Raw genomic sequence first — 24,422 nt, forward strand, 5'->3', positions numbered from 1 at the left:
ATTTGTAGTGGGTCTACTAACAGGGAATTGTAAGCTGAATATAGGCATCTAAAGCTAATGGGATTAACGGACAAAGCCATGTGCAGCTTCTGTCAATCTGAGAAGAGAGGGCAGAACATATTTTATGTCGATGCGACAGCCTGGTAAATCTGCGGTTCTTTGAGTACAAAGAACCCATCATTGCCTAGTAGCCATGATAGGTCATTGACAAAGAGCTATATGGAGGGTTCAGTCTTCAAGTTACTAGACTTTTTTAAAAGGATAGGACAGGAGAATGTAGTCTAAGGATGTTGTTCTCTTCCAATCCTTAAGGATTGGAAGAGAACAACAATAAATCTGAAATGGTCACGGCGATAGCCACCTCTTAGAATCTAATCTAATATAACTTGTGAATATTTCAATACCTAAATTTGTCGGTAACTGACACGGTACCATTCGCTCTGCGCAAAATTAAGGTCACACTTTAATCATAGAACTAGAAAGGTTTGTTCCAAAGTTTGCTGAAGTAGCCGTAATGCATAGACTGCATATAATTGTTTGGACACCTCAGCCTAGTGACTCTCAAAGGTATCGAATTGTTCGGTTCTGCAAGGCAGGTTAGTCAGGACGGAAATTTTCCACCAGAACAAACAGATATTTAAGTGTCATAATATGGTGTAGTTGGGCGTGGACTCAAGAAGGGCGAGGATATAGGGCGAGAGGGCCTGAACCACTGAACGATGCAGAGAAACCATAGCACTTCAAGACCGTCGATTAATAATTTTACATTTCAGAGATTGAATTACCAGCACCGGCGCCATGACAGATCAGTCCTTTGAAGAACATAGAAGGCCAATAATTGATGTGCGTACGATGTGTCGCTCAATTCAAAATTTTAGTTTGTTTTATCTCCACTGTATAAAATGGGGTCGGTCAAGTTTGCCCCCCGTACTAGAGAAAATTCAAAAATAGATATACCATTATTTTGCACACATTTTGCACACCATAAATTATATTTTGCACACTTACCTAAGAGAAACCAGAGCCTTTATTAAACGAGTGGTAAACTTGACCGTTGTTCCCCCCCATCTGTTACGAAATTGATTTATTTCTATGTATTCGGTTAATTTTGCACAATTTTGCACACCTATTTTTAAAATTTGGACACCCTCCTGACGAAAGTTATGAAGGGTTAAAAATTTGAAACTCTCCCCCCCCCCCCTCTGTGACTAAATTGAATTTTGTTTATATCAAACGAATCGGATATTTTACACCATTTTGCACACCTGTTTTTGAAATTTGCACACTATTCTGATTAAAGTTATGAGGTTTTGAGAATTTGCAATTTCCCGCCCATCACCTACAAAGTTGAATTTTGTTTATATCAAACAAAATGGCTAATTTTGCACACTCTCCTGAAAAAGGTTATAAGAGTTTGAATATTTGAAATTTGTCCCATTGTGTGTGAAGTGTCCTATTTAAAAAAAAAACATAAGTATGAGTCATATTTCGAAAATGATATATCTCAGCGACGCGAAAAGCTGTACGGAACTCAGACTTCGCCTTTTCGATAAGTTATAGGATAACCGAGATATGAGGGGTGTCGAAAAATGCAAAATTTTCAAATTTGACCGGTATTTCAGGAAGTACGAGGGCTAGGACAAATCTGTGTGTAGAATCTTTAGTTTCATAAATGTTCTTCTCTTCACGTCGCTAAGATCTATCATTTTCGAAATATGACTCATACTTATGTTTTTTTTAAATGGGACATTTCACACAGAATTGGACAAACTGCAAAACTGTGTGCAAAATAGTGGTATATCTATTTTTGAATTTCGTCTAGTATATAATAATAGCTCCCGTATATAGCGTTTGACGCCTTGGGAGTAGCAAGGTACAGCTTGCCATACTAGAGCCGTTCGGTATACATGGAAGGTAATGTGGCTAGTACTACGCTTCAACCGCCTATTATTACCTCAGGATTGTGAATCCCAAGTACTCATTTAAGGCTGAGTCGACCTAGGTACCCAAACTATTTTTATTTTAATAAAAATAGTCGGCTGATGAAATGCCGGGTATGGGATTTGAACCCACTACCTTGAGATTGGTAGAGGAGAGCCTGTACCTCTACGCCACCGGGCACCATTTCGACTAGTACGGGGGGTAAACTTCACCGACCTTATAAAATGGGCATAATAAAAACTCGCACGCCAATATTTATACATAATTAAAACAGAAATATTATTTAACGAAAGTAGGAGTGACATATGATAATCAGTCTTAAAGCGAAACATTTTTCTTCGTTAAAAAAACGGAAAACATAAATTTCCTTCCAGGTGGAAATGTGTGCAAATGAGACTTTTTTTAACCGTTCTTTCTAGCGTCGACCGTCTTTTACCTAAGGGGGGAATTAATCGTATGCCACCCCACACGAAGAACAATAAACGAATGACGCATCATAAATATGTATATTAGGAATTTTCACGTTAGTTTGTTACAAGGTAAAGTCTTTGTGTTTTTTTTTCTTTCTTGTATTGCCTTGCGAGAAATATTGTTTTCGTTTTTTGCGACATTGCATGTCACTCGCCAAGACTTTTATTTAATGAAATCGTTTTATTAATACAATGTAATATAGTTCTGATAGTAACGTTAGTATATTAACGCAATTATTAGCATATTTAAGTTATCCAATTTATAATACAATCATATTGTGGATATGCATATTGTGGTTCTTATCTTTGAATAAAAATATTTAGGAAGAAGCAGAGAAGCACATTATCAAACTTCGTGGAGGGCGATAGGGTATTACGAGTTCCGGTTCATCAGTGCCTTTCTAATTTTATTTAAATACTGTAAAAATATAATTTAGGGAATTCTCAATAATTTTGTTGGTTGCATTAAATTGTCACTAGACCCAAGTAGCATCTATCTGACTTCGAACTAAATCTGACCTGAAGCGACGTCAGACTTTGTGCAAATTTAGGTCGGGTGCTGGTGATACGACCGGTGACGTCGCTTTCCTATTAAAAGCGACGTCGTTGGATCAGAGTCGGTAAATCCAACGATCTGTCGACGTACAAAATAACAACGTACCATTTTTATTAATTTCCCAACGTGTCGTTCCCACGTTGGCTTGCACGACGTACATATGTACCTATACTTGAACTAACCCGACGTCTACCCTGCTATATTAAGTGTTAATTTTATTAGGTTAGCAAATGGTTAGCAACTTGCGGTCATGCTGACGCAATGCCGTCTCTAATAGAACAGCCTCGGAGCGAGATTTATGACGTCACGCTAACATAATTATTCCTTATATTTGACTATGGCTGAAATCGTACTCCATAGTCAATGTAGATAGTTTTAGTGTTAAGAATAATAATTTTAAAAAATATGTGGTCATCTTTTGATCTTTTGACAAGTTTATATTAGTTTATTAATTGCAGTAAACATTATGTGGTTTGTGGTGTGAATATTTTATATGCAATTTTTTGGATTATACTCGACACTATTTTTTTTATATGACACAACACTGATTAAGGCTATAATGTTTTTTTTTAAACCAAAAAAAATAATGAAAAACCAAATGAAAACTTAATCAGCGTTTTTCTCGAACCTAAATCCCAAGAAAATCAAAAATTTTAGAATAATTTTACATTATAAAATGACATTGTATTATTTGCAAATATAATTTTTCGAACATTGATACTTGCAAAATATATGTTTCAAACCCCAAAATTTAAAATATATTTTGCATTTTACTAATTATCTTATGTAGCTATTCATTATTTGTATATTGTAAAACATTTGCTGCATTTGTATGGTTCATAGTTTATTTGCCAAAGTATTTATTACTATAAATAGGTATATATTATATTTATTAACTGTATATTATGTATATTTCATGTAAACTATATCATTTTTAAAATACAAACCAAAAATACGAGGAATAATTATGTTTTCCATGTATTCTACAACATATTTATTAATCCGTATCTAATTAGCGTGACGTCATAAATCTCGCTCCGAGGCTGTTCTATTAGAGACGGCATTGGTCTGATATTTAGAAATGTCAAAAGCTGATGACGTTTTACTTTTGACAATTATGCCATTTCGTGTTGATTTTTGCAAGAAGAGGAAGAACTGTCACTTGTTTTATTATTTTCCTTTTCTATATCACGAAAGTAACAAGAGTTACCTATCTGATTCGTTCAGGCACTCAATTTAAAGAAAACTTAAAGAATATCAGTATTTTTTTTGACGAGGGATTTTATATTTGCCATGTTGGTAAAAAATAACGGTCAAAATTCAGAGTTATTCATTTTATAGACGCTAATTCTTCCTGTTCTGCCTGTTACTACTACGATGGTCCGGTCTGTATACGTTATAATACGATTGCCGGTCGTCCGGTTTGATCACTTTGGTCGTGTGAGATGACTAATGTTGGAGACCCGGTCGGACTTGGTATATTGGTAGTTCATATTAAGTCGGACACAGTAATCCGCCATTCTTAACAAGTATCCGATTGTCAGCCATTTTAAAATCTTTTTTTGTTTTTAAAATTTATATTCACATTCTGATTTCTACTAGAATAATATTGATAAGGTTGAGTTTGGGGGGAACCACAGTACAGTTTTATGATTAAACCAGCTAGAAAATAAAACAAAAATATTTTGCGAGTTACTTTTATATAGATATTTTTATTTCATAAATCTACCTAATTTTGAAGGCGTTCGTTGTTTTCCGGAGTATTTTAATCAGATATATAAAAAAAGTGACTTCCGTTGACAAAACTGATGTCTGGATTAATTATTAAGAATTATTATAATATGAAATTAGGTAGGCACTTGTAGTTATATTCGAGGAGTGATTATGAATCCATTTGTAATTAGGTAGTTATAAAATATTTATCTAACAAGTATAATTCAAGTTTTATTTTGGGAAAATTTTTATGTATTCTTGGTAGCGAATTTGAAACTAAACGTAACGACATGCATGTCAAAGCTCAGTTACATTTAATATTACTCGATTATATGGTATTATAAACCTTCACTATTAAAATAATTAAAAAATACATGTCTCTATATACATTTTTAAAAATTATTCTTAAAATTTTTTCATTATAGCTTTTAATATGAGTATATTTTTTTTCAGATATTCAGAGACGCAGTTTGTTCAAAATCTGACTCCAGTTTAACCCAATATGGACGTCTTTCAAGAAAAAGAGAATCCGTTGCCTCCAGGTCTGTATAACTTTACCACTCACATACACCAGTAAATTTAAGCACAGTAGTTAACCGAGGGTGAAATCACTGCCAAAATTTGTACACTGAAATTCCCTTTTCGGGAAAGATTCCTCGAAATTCCCCCGAAATTCGCCGAAATACCCTCGAAATTCCCCGTATTACCTTCGAAATGTCTAGATGAATTTCGTTCGTATCGTGACGTCATAGGTGATTAAACTGTGTACTCTGTATTAACAAAAATAATTTTAGTTCAAGCCTTATGTTAAATTAATAACAGAAGAAAACTAAAATAGTACATTTCACATACTTTTACGCTATAACATCAAAAATTATTTTTGTTATAGCACTTTATAACAAATTAAAAACTAAACTAATCATTAATAGACAAAAGATGGTCTTTGCTGACATAGATAAAAAAATCTTAAATAGAATTCTATATTATTATATATCTAAATATTGAATAATATACAGGATGTTGTATTTAAAACATACGAATTAGTCGCGACGTAATAAATAGGCATATACTTGCCCTCCAAAGTTACACAGAGATAAAAAAATAAGAATTTGGAATATACCATGGCGCAATCCGCAACATACTTTCATATTTTTTGGGAAAAAAAGTAAGTAATAATATTAAAAGTTTGATAGAGTTCCCGATAACTAGTTTTTTTATTTTATTTTGTTTCAATAATATAATTCAATGAAAGTACATCTGTACCAGACTTATCAACGAATTTGTTCATCTTATACGTACGTATGAAATTGAATCGGGTTTGTGTTCCGTTAACGTAGCAATATAAATGTTTCAGGCCCTTCAATCATAACGATCAAAATTAAGACAGAAATTGCAATAATCTATTTCAAAGAAAATTGACATTTTCAATATTGCCCAAGTCCCACAAAATCTAAAGCAAAATTATAAACTGGGTTGTCGAATTCCCGCAAATGGAAACTTAAATGACACTAATACGATATCTGGATATGACAAAAATTAAATTATTTATTAATTGTACAATATTTCATGAAAAAATTAAATACAAAGAATTTGCAAGTAAAATTGTAGTACAAGTGTCATGCATATCTTCAGATATGAACATAATATTTATTAACAGAGCTGTTTACATTATATTACAACAGAGCTGTTTACAATATTTAAAATGTGAAGTTTAAATTTTGAGAAACAATATTTTTTGGAAATTTTGGATTTGGATTTTGGATTTGTGTGTCTGGAAACGTTCTATCCTTTTTAATATTTCTATATTTAATATTAATTTGTAACAAGTTCTATGCCAATTTTTAGTAAATTTCTAAAAATTGACCTTGCCAAAATTATCATCGTTTGTCTTTCCCGTCTTTTACACCGTTTTTTTTTCGATCATGCGGTACATGTATTGGGATAATAGTCCATACAATGATACATATATACCAGATGGTTTCTTACATTTCACATTTCTTGCATACATGTGGATAGCCTGAGAATATTATATGTACTTTAATAATTCATTCTTGTGCTACATCACATTTAACTGCCGATGCCAAATGAAACGAATTAAATGAAAAGGAAGTAAAATGTGAACACTTCTTCAAAGAAATCTTGTAGAATGTAGAATGTAGCATGAGTAAGAGGGGGGGGGGGGTAATCACTGCGACCTTAAAGATCTATTGTGTCCCCCTTTCTTGAGTTATAGCTCATCATACAGTTTATAAGTCATCATATATGGGGATCTTCCTGTTGTAGATGGGGATTTCCCATCATTCTCTGACCCCTCCCATCCTCCGAGGAGTGGACATCTACCTCCTACGAGGGTATATACGCTTCCACAGTTAGGGTTTAGCCCTCCGTGCCCTTCACAGTCGAGGAGCTTATCTCCGGCTGAGGTACCTGTGAGGTGGAGGCTGGAGGATCTGTCTCCATTTTCTCCATCTCTTTAACTTGGTCTCTTCTTGGACTTGATACCGGTGTTGTACCGAATTTATAATAGATTATCCCTCTTTCTCTATTATTGTCTCATTGGATTTGAAATCAATTACGCAGCAAGGTGATGTGGGTTGGATTGGTTAAATGAAAATTTTGTAATTGACTTGATATAATCTCATTTTATACATCTATAAATACTAACTTGAAAACTAATGTCAAATATTATTAAGTATCACAGTTTCCGCAGAATGGCATTGTTAAATAAAACCGAACACATCGAAATTAATTAAATCGAATTGTTTCAGTGATTATTTTCAAAAGTCGATAACTCGTAAAAGGTTGGTTTGAGGTATATTGTGTGTCTCTCGATTTTTGCTTAGAATTGAAATATGCAATAATATACAGGAGGTTCCACTTAAAAACAATGAAACTTTGATGTACCACGACTTTATACTGTATACTTAAATTTATTACCTGCTAATATACAGGGTGATCCCAACTGTATTCCGGAAACTTCGGCAGCATATTCTGCCGATAAAAGTAAGCAAAAAAGTTCGTATAAATGTATGTCCTAAAATGCTTCGTTTCAGAGATACAGGGTGTAGAATTTTTATTTCGATTGTTTCTAAATAATTTCTGAAGTAACGCCAATATTTCCATGAAAATTGGGAGTTTTTTGATATGAGAAATTTGATTTTGATGTTAATATGACTCCTACTGGTAGAGGGCGCCACCTACATGTGTTTTAACTATTTTGAAGCTTAATAACTTTTTGTCCGTACCTGTATAAAACTACTGAGGGAAAAAATGTACATCTCTATGACTTTTTACGTAAAAAATAACTCTTTGTAAAAATCGCTACGAGTAACCGTTCTCAAGATATTTAGAATGGAAATAGTCAATACATGTCATTATTGACGAAAAATAAACACGTTGAGTAGATAGTTATTTCACTCAAATAATAAATTTGAGAAATTTTTATTTTTTTAAATTAATCATAAATTTTTCTACAAAAAAAATGTTGATAAAACAGTTTCTGTTGAACTTCTGACACAAAAGCTTTCAAATTTATGATCTCAGTCTAATAACTATTTAGTCAACATGTTTAATGTATGTCAATGATGACAGGTATTGACAATTTCGATTCCAAATATCTCTAAAACCAATACTTGTAGCGATTTTTACCAAGAGACATTTTTTACGTAAAAAACGTCGTGAATGTATATTTTTTTAATCAGTAGTTTTACACAGGTACGGACAAAAAGTTATAATTCTTCAAAACATTTAAAAAATATGTAGGTGGCGCCCTCTACTAGTAGGAGTTATATTGACATCAAAATCAACATTTTCATGTCAAAAAACTCCCAGACACCAATTTTCATCCAAATATGACGTTACTGCAGAAATTATTTGAAAAAAAAATTAAATAAAAATGAAATTTCTACACTCTGCATCTCCGAAACTAAGCATTTTAGGACATACATTTATACGAACTTTTTTACTTATTTTTATCTGCAGAATAATAATATGCTGCCGAAGTTTCCGGAATACAGTTCGGACCACCCTGTATATTATTTTTACATTTTTATATTTAAGTTTTTGCTTTTGTTCCCATCAAGCGGCCCTGTATATAAATAAAATATTCGAACAAATCAGTGAATCAAATTTACACTAAAACCTATCCGAATATACATCTTAAAATAAACAACTTAATTGTTTTATAGAAAACTTCTTAAACTAAAAGTCATGACAGAGCAGAAAAAGGGCATCACAGACGGGAAAAGAACTGCAGTTAATATATTCCAGCCGATAAACACCGTCAAAGTTGTAATGGAAAAAGCGGGCGCACATTCAAATGAGCTTTTCAGAAACAGACGTTTGTCAAATGGGCGGCTGTTGCTGCCTCGGAACTTTTTTCTCTATCGTCGAGTCGCTTGTCGTTGTTGTGGTTTGTTGAATAGAAATGGGATCGGTCGGTTCTCGGTTATTACGCTTGTCCACTGCAGTTTTAATAATATACTTTTTATTTAGGGTCTGCTCCGGATTGGCCGAAATGGCGGAATCAATCGTAAAAGCTACATGTAATGGAATTTTTCCTTCCTTTTGAGTCTCGCGTGTATATGTCTATTTGTTAAACACAGGACAGTGTTTCTAATGTAATGTTTCTTTATATTAATCGAATGTCATGTGCATTTTAATGTAAATTACTTTTTGACAATTGAAAGAAGCTTTATATGCGATTCAGATGACTAATTTTGCTATAGAAGCTAATCTATCTTTGATTTGAGTCAGTACTATATCACAATATGTGAGTAAGCTCACTGCTATCTTTTACTGCGCTGATATTGAAGCTATTCAAATTCTTTGGATCACCAAACCTAATCAAATTAATCTTGCTGCTTTTGATTACAAGTTGCAAGTAGTACAAACCCGCAAAATAATAGTAATATCTGTGAATTTAACCTATGTAGAATGTAGAATGTTTAGGAGGGTGTCAATCATTGCGACAGCTCTCTTAGTTATAACGGAGTTATAACTCATCATACAGTCTCAGGGCTTTTACAAATGCCAGTTTCTGAGATGGTTTCACAGTGGCCAGTTCTCCATTTCCGACATCAGCCGTACCAAAGTTTATGGCATGAACGGTTGTCGTCTCGGTGCAATCAGTGATAAGGTGTTCTGCTGTTTCCCCATTTTCTCCAACAGAATCTGCATTCTCCGTTTTTTCTCAGCTTCAATCTACTGTGTTCGTTGAGGAGCCAGTGTCCTGTTAGAAACCCGTGACAATCTTCTTGGTTAAATCAAGGAAAATCTTTGATTTTTCTCGGTCGTAATTTCTAAAATTAACATATACTGTCAGACACCTCGGCCAAAGTATTCCTCTATATCGTAAACGCAGGAAATTGCAGCAGGAAGGATGGATGTACCTTCAAGTCAATAGGCATTGCATAAGTTAGTAAAGCAATAAACTGGTTAGTTTACGGAGTTCTGATTTATAGAATATAGAAAATCCAGAGGTGTCTACCCGACACCTGATTAGCGATTGTGTAGGTGTTTTTTTTATGAATTTTTCGATATTGTATAGTTATTGGATTTTTTTTTGATAATTTTAGTTATTACCGAGGGGTGTTCCACTATTGGAATTACATGTACATTTTCTTGGCAGTCGCTGGCGGTCATTGGCAATCTTACGGCAGTCGCCTATAATACTTACATGGCAGTCTTATGGCAGTCGCCTATAATACTTACATGGCAGTCATAGGGAGTCTTCTTCGCAGTCATTGGCAGTCGCTTGGCAGTAAAATGATGTTTTAGCAGTAATGTATGTACATTTTTTGGCCAAGTGAGACACCCGTCAATTATTACCATAAATTAATTATTTCACTCAGGTATAGTTCTAATTTACCATAAATGCATAATGAAAATTTTGTATAGATGGCCATTAGCGTTTTTTTTTTCAAATATTTGACGTTAGTACCATAAATGAAAATTAAACGTAGGATGTATTTAAACACTGGCAGCGCTTTGACAAATTTATTGAAGAAAAGAAGGTTGCTCAAAACCAAAATATTCCAAGAGAACTTACTATAGGGCGAATATTAGAAAACATCATGGTATGCAAGACAACAGCTAAAGAGGATCACCTAGAAATGAGACGTCTTTGTTCTAAGTCTCTTTATAAAATAAAAGAAAAAACACAGAATCTATGTATAGAGTTTGTAAAAAAACATTTGTCTAAATTGCTCAAGGGAAATATGTATCTACTGATGCGAGGATAAAAATATGTGAAAAGATTACTTTTTAATCTTTACCAATAAAAAATAATTATTTATGGGAAAGCAAACTTTATTTTAAAATTATAATAATTTTAAATCCGTCTTCTCGAAAGCAAACTTTATTTTAAAATTATAATAATTTTAAAATAAAATTTGCTTTTCCATACATAATTGTTTCCAGTGGCGGATACAGAGGTGGAGGTATGGGGCCCGGTCCCCCTTAAATCTATAAATTGGGTCGAATATTAGGCTTTTGGATTAAAAATGGCGCCCTAAAAATCATACTCTACATTACTTTTATTTGAGCCTAATATAAATTCCTGTATCTAATGTCTTTGAATATGTCTTTAATTAGATTATGTAAATTCATAATAGTATAAAATGACAAAAACATTTCGTTTTCTATAAAATAATGTAAGTTATGAAGAGGTGTCTACCAGACCACTCATAGCGATTAAAGACATTATTCAGTGTAGCCGTTAAGGGTTAAATAATTGAGTGACTTTTAATTCGTTTATGTATTTTCTGGACACTATTGAATTTACTGGTGAAAATATATATATAAAATTTGAATTTGGTGCAGACTGCTTTGGGATAGCTACATACTGCAACGTCCTAACTGTATTTAAACAAAATCGAGAGTTATGTATTTTATTGTAACTAACTTGTTTATAAAAAATTATTTTATTCAAGAAAATTACAATTTAATAATTTGACAATATAAAGTAACTGCGTACTGTACGAAAGTTAATCATAAAGTGAATAGGTATATCTAATATTCAATAACATCAAATGTAATGTCAGCAAATTAATTGTTTGCAATATATAATAGTAAAATAATAACTAGGTCGGTTCATGAACTATGATTGGGACGGACTGCGCCACGTATCTCCTCCCTCCTCAAGTTCGGAAAATAAGGGCTGCAATGGCTGGTCGTTTTTTCGAATCTCCTCTAAGGGGTTGTCCATAGGGGCATTCTTGTATTGATGGTTGTTTTGGGATGAAACGGGTTTCTTCCATTTTTTCCATCCAATATATAGAAGGACTCCGCATACAAGGGCGGCACTTGTGAAAATTGAAGCTGTCGCAAGGTTCAATGAAGATCCGGGATTGTCCAGAGGCTGTAGCTGGAGTGTTGACAGTATTTTCTGTGCTTTCTTCATTTCGTCTAAGTTTATTTCTTCGAGGGTTAGTTTGGAGATGTTGTTACTATCTTGGGAATAGGAGAATTTTGGCAGTTCTAAAACATATTGAAATTCTGTTTTTGTTTCGATTTCAAAAGTTAAGTTTCCTATCTCAACAGGGCATGAAGATATGCTGACGATGCTTGGTTCAGAGAATTTGTATAATCCTCGTTGACATTTGTCTCGGGCAATTGTCTCGTTTACAGGAATTACCAAAATTTCGTTACCATATAGGCGTTGAATGGTACTTTTTGTATACTTAACGTTAATCATTGGACACATTATTTGATGTTTTTAAAAGCTCGAAGAGGCAGTGTTCGTCTTTTGATAAGGCGGTTTGTTTACGGATGAAAAGGTCTTCTAGTTGTGGACATTCTTCTTCTGTGGTCCAGTAATCTTCTTTTGTGAGTAGGATGTAAGGGTTAGATAGAGGATAGTTTTGTTTACAATAAGTATTGGGAATATTTTGTGAAGGATGTAGTGGGTGGGTAATATAATTGGTGTGTGTATTGAAAAGAGTATTGAATTATTTTTAATAATGACTTGAACAGATAGATAATTATAAAAATTTATTAATTCTTTGAATTCGGGTATTCGGTTTGGACCGTATATTGTTTTTATATTTTCTATTAATGTTAAGAGTTGGTTTGGATTAAGTATAGAGTTGTGCATTTTATTTACATGGGCAAATGAGATTGCATTTTCGATATTATTAATTATTGAATTTAATGTATTTAATTGTAACATTACGTTGTCCAAAATTAAGGAAATATATAAGGCACTAGATAGGTTTAGCTGATTTTTGTCAAGTAAATTAATTTTTTCTAATATAAGTAATTGATTATTGTTGATTTTATCTAAATTTTTAGTATATTCCTGGGTAACTGTGGATAGAATTGATTGTTCTTTATAAAAATTTTTATTTAAAATGTCTTGATTTTTTGTCAGTGTATTGAAATAATTATTGTAGCGGGTTTCGTCGTCTGAGTCTAGAGTGCCAAAGAGCCATTTGTCGACCTGACCTACTACGTTAAGTAGTCCCCTTTTTTGTCGATTAAACTTGTGAAAAATTTTGGTATTTCTCAAAATTGTTTGAAGATATTCAGAGGTTTGATTAAATTTGTAAAACGTAAGAATCGAAAAACTTTCGTTTTGTTTTTTATTTAAAATATCTTTGTCCAATTGAATTAAAATATTTTTTATATTAAATAAGGAATTTTCGATTTCTGTAAGGTTTATGTGAAAATTGGATGTGTGTTTCGTGGCAGATATATAGGTTTTTCCTATGGCCATTGGTAGTATGGGATTGCTAATGCTTTTTACTTCTAAGTTCATAGCGATGGGTAGAAGGAGCAGGAAGGGGATGATCTGCCTCATCTGAAACAATTTTACGTTGCGGTTTTAATTCTTTTTTGTGAAGTTGTCTTTTTTGTGTAGTTATGACATTACTTTTTTCTACAATAGGTTTGTCAATTTTTTTATATTTATCTAATTCTTTAACTTTTGATTTCTGAGGGAAAGTTTTTGCATAAAGTGGTTTATTGGGATCAATGTTTACTACATTCCTATTTTTATTCATTTTATCTAAAGAAGATTGTTGTTGTGAGGTTAATTTTTGATGAAGTTCTTGGCTAATTAATTTTATATTTTCTGCGTGTTCTTGCATGTATTGAGAAAGGGTTTGATCATTTGAGAGTTCTAAAGGGTTTTTATAGTCTAATTTCCCTCTGACAATTTGAAAAGGGGTATACTTTGATGCACTATGCGTAGAATTATTATAAGAAAGTACAGCATAATTCATTAGAATTATTATATTTTCTTTTGGCTTTTGATGCTTAAGGGTAAGAATAATTTCACTTAAGGTAGAATGAAGACGTTCTATTGGACTGTTTGAGTTGGGGTTGTGGGGGGTGCAATAATGGATTTCAATTTTGTGAAGGGAACAAAGGTTTTGGATAATTTCGTTTTTGAACGAGGTGCCATTATCTGTAGTGATTTTCCGTGGGAGTCCATAGTGGTTAAAATACGTAATAAGTTTGTTTGCTACCTCAACTCCTGTGGGTGTCACAAGGGGGTATGCTTGTCCTAGTTTAGAAAAACTGTCGATCACGGTTAGAAAGGAAGTATTATGTGTTTTATAGATATCTATATAAATGTGGTCGAAAGGTTCGTAACCAATAGGGGTGGGCTTAAAAATTATTTTATTGGGGTGCCTTTCGTACTTGGTCTTTTGGCATATTTCGCAAAGATTTACATACGTTTTGACATCGTTTTCTAAATTCGGCCAGTAAAAGTTTTTCTTAAGTGATATAATATTTTCTTGAATACCTCTGTGAGACGTTTTCGTTTCGTGATAGTATTGTACTTTCAGTTGTTGTTCTTCTACGTCTGTTATGTCTTCTAAGAGAGTATTAGATATGTAAAGATTAAATGAATTATTTTTGAAATATTTTTGAATAATGCCTAATATAAACGGCTCAAGAGATTTATTTAAAAAGTGCAAGCAGTATGTAGTTTTGGGTATAAAATGTTCTCTAATAATTTTACAGAGATCTTCTTCGGATGGATCGTTTTTTAAAAATATGATAATTCTTGATTTGTCAAAAATAGATTCTTTTTGGACTTTGATTCTATTATTGTTAGAATATCTGAATATAATTTGATTTTTATAGATATTTAGTGCTTTTTGAACGTATGGAGCACCAATAACAGGGTTTTCAGAGCTTGAGTGTTTAGTTTCTAGGTCGGTAGAGGGTTGGGCTGGTCGAAGTATTATGTCAGAAATTATGTTGATTTTATCATTCTTTGGTTTTTCGGAAATAGTGTTAAGAATTTCGTCCAGTTCTTCTGGCGGTAATTGGGGAATTTCCTCAGGGTCGAAATCGGAAAAATTGACATTTGATCGTCTTCGATTGGATTAATCTGTATGCGGGATAGGCAATCGGCATTGGAATTTTGTTTCCCTTTTTTGTATATGATTTCGTAGTCATATTCTTGGAGTTTCAATCGCCAACGAATAAGTTTGAAATTCGGCTCCTTAACGGAAAACAACCATTGCAAGGGTTTGTGATCCGTAACGATTTTGAATCGGGTCCCATATAGATAATAAAAAACACAAAAAACACAAAATATTTGGTGGCCCATACTATAGCTAAAAGTTCGCGTTCAATGGTGCTATAGTTTGTTTCTGCTGGATTGAGGGTGCGAGAAGCATACGCAATAGGCAAATCATTGTTGTCAATAGGGCCTTGAGACAAAATTCCACTGATAGCGACGTTTGAAGCGTCCGTGGTCAGAATGAAGGGTTTTGTGAAATCTGGATGAATAAGTACAGGGTCATTCATTAGCAAGGTTTTGCAGCTTTCGAAACTTTGAAGAAATTGGGTGATGTGTTCTACTTTTTTGTTCTTTTTCAGGCAGTTTGTTAATGGTTTTGTCAAGTTTGCGAAATTTTTTATGAATTTTCTGTAATAGCCGATTAGACCTAAAAATTCTTTAATGTCTCGAGATGTTTTTGGTACTGGAAATTTCTGAATGGCGGCTATTTTTTTTGGGTTGGGTTTTACGCCTTCCGGTGTAATGATGTGCCCTAAGAATTCTACAGTTTTACAAAGAAACTCACATTTGTCAAGTTGGATTTTTAAGTGGCTCTCTTTGAGTTTTTGAAAGACGGATTTTAAATTAGAAATATGTTCCTGCAAAGACGTGGAAAAGACGATTATATCGTCCATGTATACCAGACAGATTTTACCTTAAAGATCTTTAAGGACATTATCCATGAGTCTTTGGAAGGTGGCAGGGGCGTTTTTGAGACCAAAGGGCATTCGGAGGAACTCATAGTGTCCTTTTTCGACACTGAAGGCGGTTTTCTCAATTGAATCAGGGTACATGGCTATTTGATGAAAGCCAGAGGCTAAATCCAGAGTGGTAAAATATTGGCTGCGGCCAAGTTTGTCGAGAATATCGGAAATGTTTGGGATGACTTAACGATCTCCTATTGTTTTTTCGTTAATTTTACGATAGTCTAAAACTATCCTCCATTTTTGTTTCATAGAAGCATCGGACTTTTTGGGAACGACCCAGACGGGACTGGACCAAGGGCTTGAAGAGGAACGAATATTACCATTTTCCAACATCTCAGAAATTTGTTTTTGTACCTCTTTTTTATGTATAAAAGGGTACCTGTACGATTTAGTGTACACTGGATTATTGTCTGTGGTTTTAATTTCGTGCGTAACGATATTTGTACAAGATAGTTTCTCGTTTGGTCTATGTAAAACTTCTGGAAATTGATTGATGACTTTTTTAAGGGCTGCTTTTTCTTCGTTATTTAGATGATCTGTACGGAGAAACGAAAATCTTGGTTGTGATCGGAATTGTCATATGTTTGAAAGTTGGATGTTATTTGCTCGATATTAAATATCTCGAAATTTTGGGAATCAAAAAATTGGGCTACTTCCCTAATTGAATCCGGATAAAAATCTAGAACGATGTATTCATTAGTTTGATTTCGAAATTCTAAAGGGATCGTACCATTTTGAACTTTTAAAAGTGAACCTGGAATTTCGATTTTTTGAGCAGTACGTAAATGGGGAATATATATTTCGGTTTCGTCAGGTATGTCAGTGTTTATGTTTTTCATTATTATAGATAAGGGTGGTATTTCTATTTTTTGCAAATCAAAATTGTATCTGTAATAGATAGGTATTTCAATCGTATCGTTTTTTAAAAGCTTATTTGTTATATCGATATTAAGACCTAATTTACGTAAATCTCTGATTCCTATTATTCCATCAAAATAGTCGTGAAAGCTGTATAAAATTAGTTCGAGTTCGTTATTTATATTGAATTCTTTTAATAAGGAAATTTTTGTTTTATTTTGGGTATTGGTATTGCCGTTACAAGTTACTAGGGTGTGTTTACAAGGGTAAATTAGTTGTGGAAAATATTCTTCCGCTATAGATGGTCTGATTAAGGATGTGTGGCTACCCGTGTCGATAAGAAGTTAAGCTGGGGGATTTTGAAGTTGAATGTAGGGAAGAGAGTTGACTTGAAAGCTGTTTAAATTTAGGACGGATTTTCGTTTAGAGGGCTGTTGAGAAAATTTTCTTTCTGTGAATCTTGCGGAATTTCGTGATTTTGGAAATATTCTATATCTTGATATTCGGGAGGTTCGATATAGTTTTGATATTCTTGTTATTCAGGCAAATATTCAAAGTCTTGTTGATATTGGTCTGGCATATCTGCTAGATAGCTTAAATCAGTGAATGGGTGTCGGTTTTGGGCGAATGAATTTCGATTTCGGGGAAATTGTCTTTGGGTTTGGATTGAGCGCATGTGAACGTCTGAATTTCTACTTACTGTCGACGGCATTCTACTGGTTGTAGACATTGGTGTTGGGGGGCTAGTCAATTTATTAGAGTTTTCTCTAGAGAAAACATTTTTTGGCTTATCAAAAACTTGTTCGTTAGTCGGAAAATTTTGTCGTACCATTTGTGGTTGTGGAATTTTTATTGGTTGGCTTGGAAATGGTTGTTTATGTATAGCACCTGTGCTGCTTGAAAATTGAGCGTTATTTTGTGTCATTGGAAAGGGACTTACAAAAGATTGGTGGGGTTGAACGTTGTTTTGTGTCATTGGAAAGGGACTCATAAAAGATTGTTGTGGTTGAACGTTGTTTTGTGTCATTGGAAAGGGGTTAACAAAAGATTGTTGGCTGGGTGGAGGCATAAAGTTGAAATTTTGGCGATTATTTACTTGAGAAGGTGCTCTATTTTGAGGCATATTATAGAGGTCTTGTCGGGGAAAAAATGTACGTGCGTTTATCTGTTGTTCGATAAGGGAGTGGTTTAGGACAATTGAACTTGCGTCATCAATACTTTTTGGATTATTTAGCATTAAAATTGTTCGAAGCTCGCTAGGAGAGTTTGACATTAAGACAGTAACGGCTGTTAATTCCGTTTGCTCTAATAGAGCTTCTTTTGTGCCTTGTTCCAAAGAATCATCAGCGACAATTTTTAGAGAAATACGTGATTTTAACAATTTTAATCGTTCAATAAAGTCTAAAATGGATTCTCTTTTAGGTCGCTTCAAAAAATTTAGCTGTTGAGCAAGTACTTGTCGGTTAATTCGGTCACCAAATCTTTGTCTTAACGCGTCCTTTATTTTGGGCCAGGTCGTTAAATCTGGTCTACAAAGTAAAAAGTCGCCTGCTTCCTCGGTTATTTTACTGCAAATTGACGCAAAAACGAATTCTTTAAGAGATTCATCAGCAGTACCTATGAAATATCTATTGTAAAATGTATCTATGCTTGAAATAAAAAACTCTAAATGTTCACTCTTGCCTGTAAAAGTTTTAAGTTTTTTTTCCACAACTAAGTGTATGAGCAATCTCCTTTGCGGCTGTAAGGGTGGTCATGTTTGAAAGAGAAATATTTAAAAGGCTTTGAGTTATACTTTCAATTTCACTCTCGGACATTAAAATGTAAAAACTAAATTAACTAAATTATTGCACTTTTATAAAATTAAATGTAAGCAAATTATCGTTCAATACTAAAACTTAAAAACTTTTAAACTAAAATTATATTATGAAATAATGTAAATTATACACACAATTATATGGGAGTGGAAAGGAAAACTCACTTACGATAGCTTAATTTCTTCTTAACTGTGGTCTTCCTGCCTTAGATTCTGTGCCTCAACAAACAGTTAAAACTGACGATTTTCTGGACTTCGGCAACGTCTTTTTGTGGGACTGCTTGCAAAACCAGGAATCTCTGAGACACCTACACGATTGACTGCGCCAGTTATGTATTTTATTGTAACTAACTTGTTTTTAAAAATTTATTTTATTCAAGAAAATTACAATTTAATAATTTGACAATATAAAGTAACTGCGTACTGTACGAAAGTTAATCATAAAGTGAATAGGTATATCTAATATTCAATAACATGAAATGTAATGTCAGCAATTGTTTGCAATATATAATAGTAAAATAATAAGTAGGTCGGTTCATGAACTATGATTGGGACGGACTGCGTCACGTATCTCGAGTCACTTGCTATTAAAGAAATTTAGTTATTATTTTAAGAAAGCTGATAAAATGCAGTCGATAAGTACTGAAAATATGATTTCGAACGAAGTTATGAAAAAATATATCGAACCTGCGGGAAATTTCCCAGAACCAGAGAAATTAATAATTTATTAATTTAATAGTTAAATAACATAATAATGCAGTGATCATACTAGAGAACTCTCTAATAAAATAGGAACCCGCTTAAAAACTTTTAACACTAGCTAAATTCTGTCGTTTTGTTGTCAGAAGAATCTCGATTCATTGTTGAAGTGTTGGGATTCCAAAGGCAAACGTTATTGTTTGTACCAAGGAGAGAGCTCGCTTAGTTGCCGAAGTGTCATTATACAAGAGCTAAGGCACACACCCATCTCTCTTTGTAACTATTTAGCCTCTCAAAGAGCCCTCAATAATTTATTGTATACCAGTTATTATTAAGTCAAAAGTCTAAGGGGCTAAAGAGGATATTGTCAAGTAATAGAAAACATCTGTAATGCATATTATTATTCTGTAATGCATATTGAGCGTTAAAAGTTATGTCTTTTTTGCGTACTTTTTTGCGTATAGTATTTAATTTTGCTAAAATATTATTGGTTAATTTTTCTTCTGACTTCTAAATGTTTCTAAGCAGTTTTAACGTCCATATAATCTTACGTTGCTTACCAAATTACTTTTATTTACCCTATCTTTTATAGTTTACTCTTTTAATCGCGCTAAATCTACCCCTTTGATTCTTCTTAACTCGAGCTCCTTTTCAATTCGAAGATAAAAAGCCCCGTCATATTTCTTACTTAATTCTCACAGTGCCTGGAAGCGCTTAGTGCGTGAAACTTATTAGCCTAATGCCTCTTGGTAATAAGTTTTATGAATTTTGTTTGTGGCCTTTGGCCGTGATAAGCGCCGAGAAGATAGCATCACAAAAGATGAAAAATTGCCCGCTTATTATAAGGCCATTAATGAAGTTTTCGGTGCCGTTGAAAAGTTGCGAAAGCTTTGAATAGGACCGGGATCTTTCCTAAACCTTTGTTTCGCACTACTAAATAAAGATATATTTGTTGGTTTTTTTATGGTTTAGATTTTTTCTGCATACTGATTTTGCAAAGGATAGCATACTGTTTGGTAGATATTAATTGACTGTACAGGGGTATCCCATTTTCTTGCGTTTTACAGGGTTTCCCGTTTATGAGTGGAGGTACAAAGATGAGGTTTTCACATTACTATGCTACTTTTTTTATGAAACTAAAGATGCTACACAAAGATTTGTTCTAGCTTTCTTTTCTGAAATACAATGCGAATTTGAAATTTTTGCCCCTCATCTTGGTTATGATATAACTTATCGAAAGGTGAAAATTGAGTATCATGGAGTTTTTCACGTAGAATTCAGATGTGTAACTAGTTTTTTGCAGGCAACTATCTTTCTTTCTTTCTTGTTTGGCCCAATGAAAAATTGACCAAATGACCCAAGTTTTTTTATACGTGTTTTATATTATTTTTGCCCCCCCCCCCCCCCCCATAAGGCTTTTTATACCAGTAATACACAATAGCCTCTAAAATATTTGCAAATTATTAATATTCTTTTAGTCAAATGTTATATATTTTATTATGCTTATTATTTGCTCTTATTAATGTTATCTCTTATTATGTATTTATGATAATTTTTTTTTATCCGGAAGTAGCGACTAATTTATTTGCTAGCTAAATTACATCCGGTTAAATAAAAATATTTCTTTTAATGCCAGGTGTATGATTATTGTCTATACAGGGTCCGGCAATAGTGCGTCGACATCTGTAGCTCGTAGAATAAAAACTTAAGAAGTTTGTTTAAGTGCAAATCTAAAGTATGTCCTAGGATGTATTCCTGGAAAATATTTTATATTTAATATGTTAATAGATGGAGAATTAAAAAATGAACTTTTTTGTATTTAGAGTATTTCAAAATTTTTAACGGTTTAGCAGATATTCGCGGTTTTATATTTCATATGGCATTTTCCATAGTAAATTTTTATCAAAGTATTTTAAGGTATTTTACCACTGAGAAAGCCTAATGAAATAATACCACCGTACATAAAACTCACGGTTAGTTACTTACTTACTGCCATTACTCGCTGACGAGTATTTGACACGCATCAGAAGATGGTTACGCAAGGCGATTCCTGTCATGAGCTTTTCTGTGACTGAAAAGCCCGATACGTGATGTTATCTCTCTTCCGCACTCCGGACATTCAAAAATCTCATTACTGTGTTGCCTCTTTACTTTTTGGTTGTCGTTATTAACTGAATTTACAATTCTCCTCCATTGCGTTCTGTTGCGCGCTGCTTCCTCCCACTGTTGCTGCATACTTATCCCCTTTAAGTTTTCATAAAAAACATCCTTGTATCTTTTGAGTTATCCACCCGGTTTCCTCTTACCCTCTACAAGTTCACCGTAAAGAAGAGATTTCGGTAGGCGGTTTTCTTGCATCCTGCATACGTGGCCAGCCCATCTTAAACGAGATTTACTAATCATGACTTCAGCGCTCTCGCAACTTGCTTTTTCAAGGACTGATACGTCTGAGACATGGTGGTACCATTTGATTCTTAACAGTTGTCTAAGGTGTCTCTGTTGCAACTTGTTTAATGCGCTCGTGTGCCGGCGGTACGGCACCCAGGTTTCGCTTCCATATAACATGGTGGGGAGTATTACTGCTCGATACACTGCAAGTTTCGTTTTTGTGCTCAAGTCATGATTGTAGAAAACCCTGTCTTTTAATTTCCAGAATGCTCTTGAGGCGCTGCTGATTCTGTGCTGAATTTCAGAGTCGATATTTGCCTTTTCCGAGATCAAACTGCCGAGGTAATTAAATTCCGATACATATTCCAATAGTTCTTCTCCGATTTTTATAGCGCTGTTATGATTTTCCGGGGGAGTGCACATGATTTTAGTTTTATCGATATTCAGTTTAAGGCACAAAGTCTCGTATGCCCAGGTATATGTGTTCAGCATTTCCTGTAATTGCTGTAACGTATTTGCAACTAGAGCGCAGTCATCAGCGTATTGGAGTTCTGTGATAAAATTTTGTACGTGTTTTGCCCTGAGTCTTTTTATGTTGAACAGACCGCCGTCATACCTGTATCTAACACCCATTCCTCTTTCCTGTAGTTTGCTGTCCACTATAATAGAGAGCGCTGCCATGAATATGTTGAATAGGAGAGGAGCTAGGACACATCCCTGCCTAACCCTGTATTTGTCAGGAAGGGATCGCTCAGTGATCCATGATGTGACACTCTCGACTTGTTGTTGTTATGGAGGCTTTTACACACAGTAAGAAACTTGTTGGGCACTCCGAACTTTTGCATAATTGCCCAAAGTGCATCTCTGTTTACAGAGTCGAAGGCTTTCGTGAGGTCGATGAATGCAACATACAGTTTACTCTGCTGCTCCTTTACTTTTTCCTGTAGTTGGCGGACGGAGAATATGGAATCAACGGTGCCGCGGTTGGTGCGAAAGCCCGTTTGCGATTCTGGGAGGATTTTTTCTATATGTGGGTGAAGGCGGTTTGACATAATTTTTGCGAGAACTTTTCCTCCGATAACCAGTAGTGAAATTCCTCGGTAGTTTCCGCAATCTGATGCACTTCCTTTGTTCTTAAATATATTAACTATATTCGCGTTGCGAAAGTCCTGAGGTACCTCTCCGCTTTCCCATATGACATCGAAGAGAGCCTTAAGATGACCAATAAGTTCTTCACTTGCACACTTATAGATTTCCGCTGGAATCGCGTCACAGCCAGCCGATTTGTTGTTTTTAAGTTGTTTTATGGAGGCCTTTATTTCCTGTTCCGTTATTGGGATATCTAATACATCGATGCTGTTATACTGCGGTATTATGTTTAGTGCTTGCATATTGGGGATGTTGTCTTGGTTAAGGATATGGCTGTAATGCTCTTTCCAGCGATTTCTGATTTGCTCTTCCTCTTTTAGAAGTTCACCGTTTTGTGCCTTGATTGGGCAGCTTACGTTCTTACGTTAGTTACTATCCATAATACTAATAACCATTAAAAATTTTAAAATACTTTAAATACAAAAAATGTTCATTTTTTAATTATCCATTTAATGCAAATATAATATACCTAAAAAAATAATATACAGTGTGTCCCATTTAAAAAAAAAAACAAAGAATAATTATTTTATATTTTAGAAAGTTTGGCGGAGAATTTTGAACTTCCTGTATGATTTAAGATTACGATATTTATAGCAAAGTAAGTATATACCATCTAAAGTAAATACATAATATAGTTTTGATTTCAGGAAAGTATTTATAATGTTTTTTTTTTAATGAAGGTTGAAAATATAATTTTTTTATTTATATATTAACATCTCGGAAACTATCGAAATATATTTATTCATATCTAAGAATTATGTAAAATGATCTGAAAGGAAGCCAAAAATCATTTAAAAAAATCATCCCGATCCACTCACACTTTTTTGAGCATCCCCATAGAAGTTAAAATATAATATGTTGTTTATTCTAGGAGCTACAGATGCCTGACACACTATCTATTCCCGGAATGAGGAGTATTGTTTGATGACAATATATGAATCTTTCTAACATAACACAAGGGGATAGATGCATCCCTTGATAAGTTAAGGATGTTAAGATTTTTTTCTTGGTTAGGCAAATTTGTCTTCCGTTTAGATTTCTTTTTCAGTGGCGAAATATTCAGGCTTTTTTAAGAAATGGACCCGCCACAAAGATATAGACATTATTGATCTTCTAGTCTGATCCAGATATCTCTAATCACAATCCATATTTATTTTTATAAAATCCGACCTATCTTATAGAAATAAGAGCGTTATTGGTATTGATGTACTAAACAAAGCTATTCGAAGTAAACTAATTTGAAATTAGACGAACGTCAACGGCAGGTAACTTTGTTGCGCGCCCCTATATTTAGAAAATTAATCATTTGGAAAGGAAAATCGAAATAAAAACAAATACCCAGTGTCGAGAGAATTTTCAACATGTCAATTAGAGGCACGTTACGGTTGCAACAACCGAAATCACTCTACCTGTTTGTCGTGTCGTGTGGGTTACTCTTGCCAACTATTTTAGTTATTTAGTGCGAAGTGGAACGCACACATCTACGAAAACGACAACGCAACCGTTAAGCGACAATTTTCGGTTAAAAATAAGCGGTAAAATGTTTGGAAAATTTATCAAATTTTGTAGAGCCTGTTCATTAATTATTCTCGAACGTTTGGAAAAG

General features: G+C 33.8%; 1 protein-coding gene across 1 annotated transcript in view; it reads left to right on the forward strand.

Moving 5' to 3' along the window:
- LOC115889159 (heterogeneous nuclear ribonucleoprotein C-like 1) overlaps window positions 1–24,422 on the forward strand; it is an 827,286-nt gene that overhangs the window by 171,583 nt on the left and 631,281 nt on the right. The window contains exon 2 of the mRNA XM_030909100.1: window positions 5,134–5,222. Within this exon, the coding sequence (XP_030764960.1) occupies window positions 5,183–5,222 (40 nt within the window). The 5' untranslated portion in view covers window positions 5,134–5,182. The remainder of the gene's footprint in view (window positions 1–5,133; window positions 5,223–24,422) is intronic.

Source organism: Sitophilus oryzae, unplaced genomic scaffold, assembly GCF_002938485.1.
Source record: "Sitophilus oryzae breed Bouriz unplaced genomic scaffold, Soryzae_2.0 scaffold_811_pilon_pilon, whole genome shotgun sequence".
Taxonomy (NCBI): Eukaryota; Metazoa; Arthropoda; class Insecta; order Coleoptera; family Curculionidae; genus Sitophilus; species Sitophilus oryzae.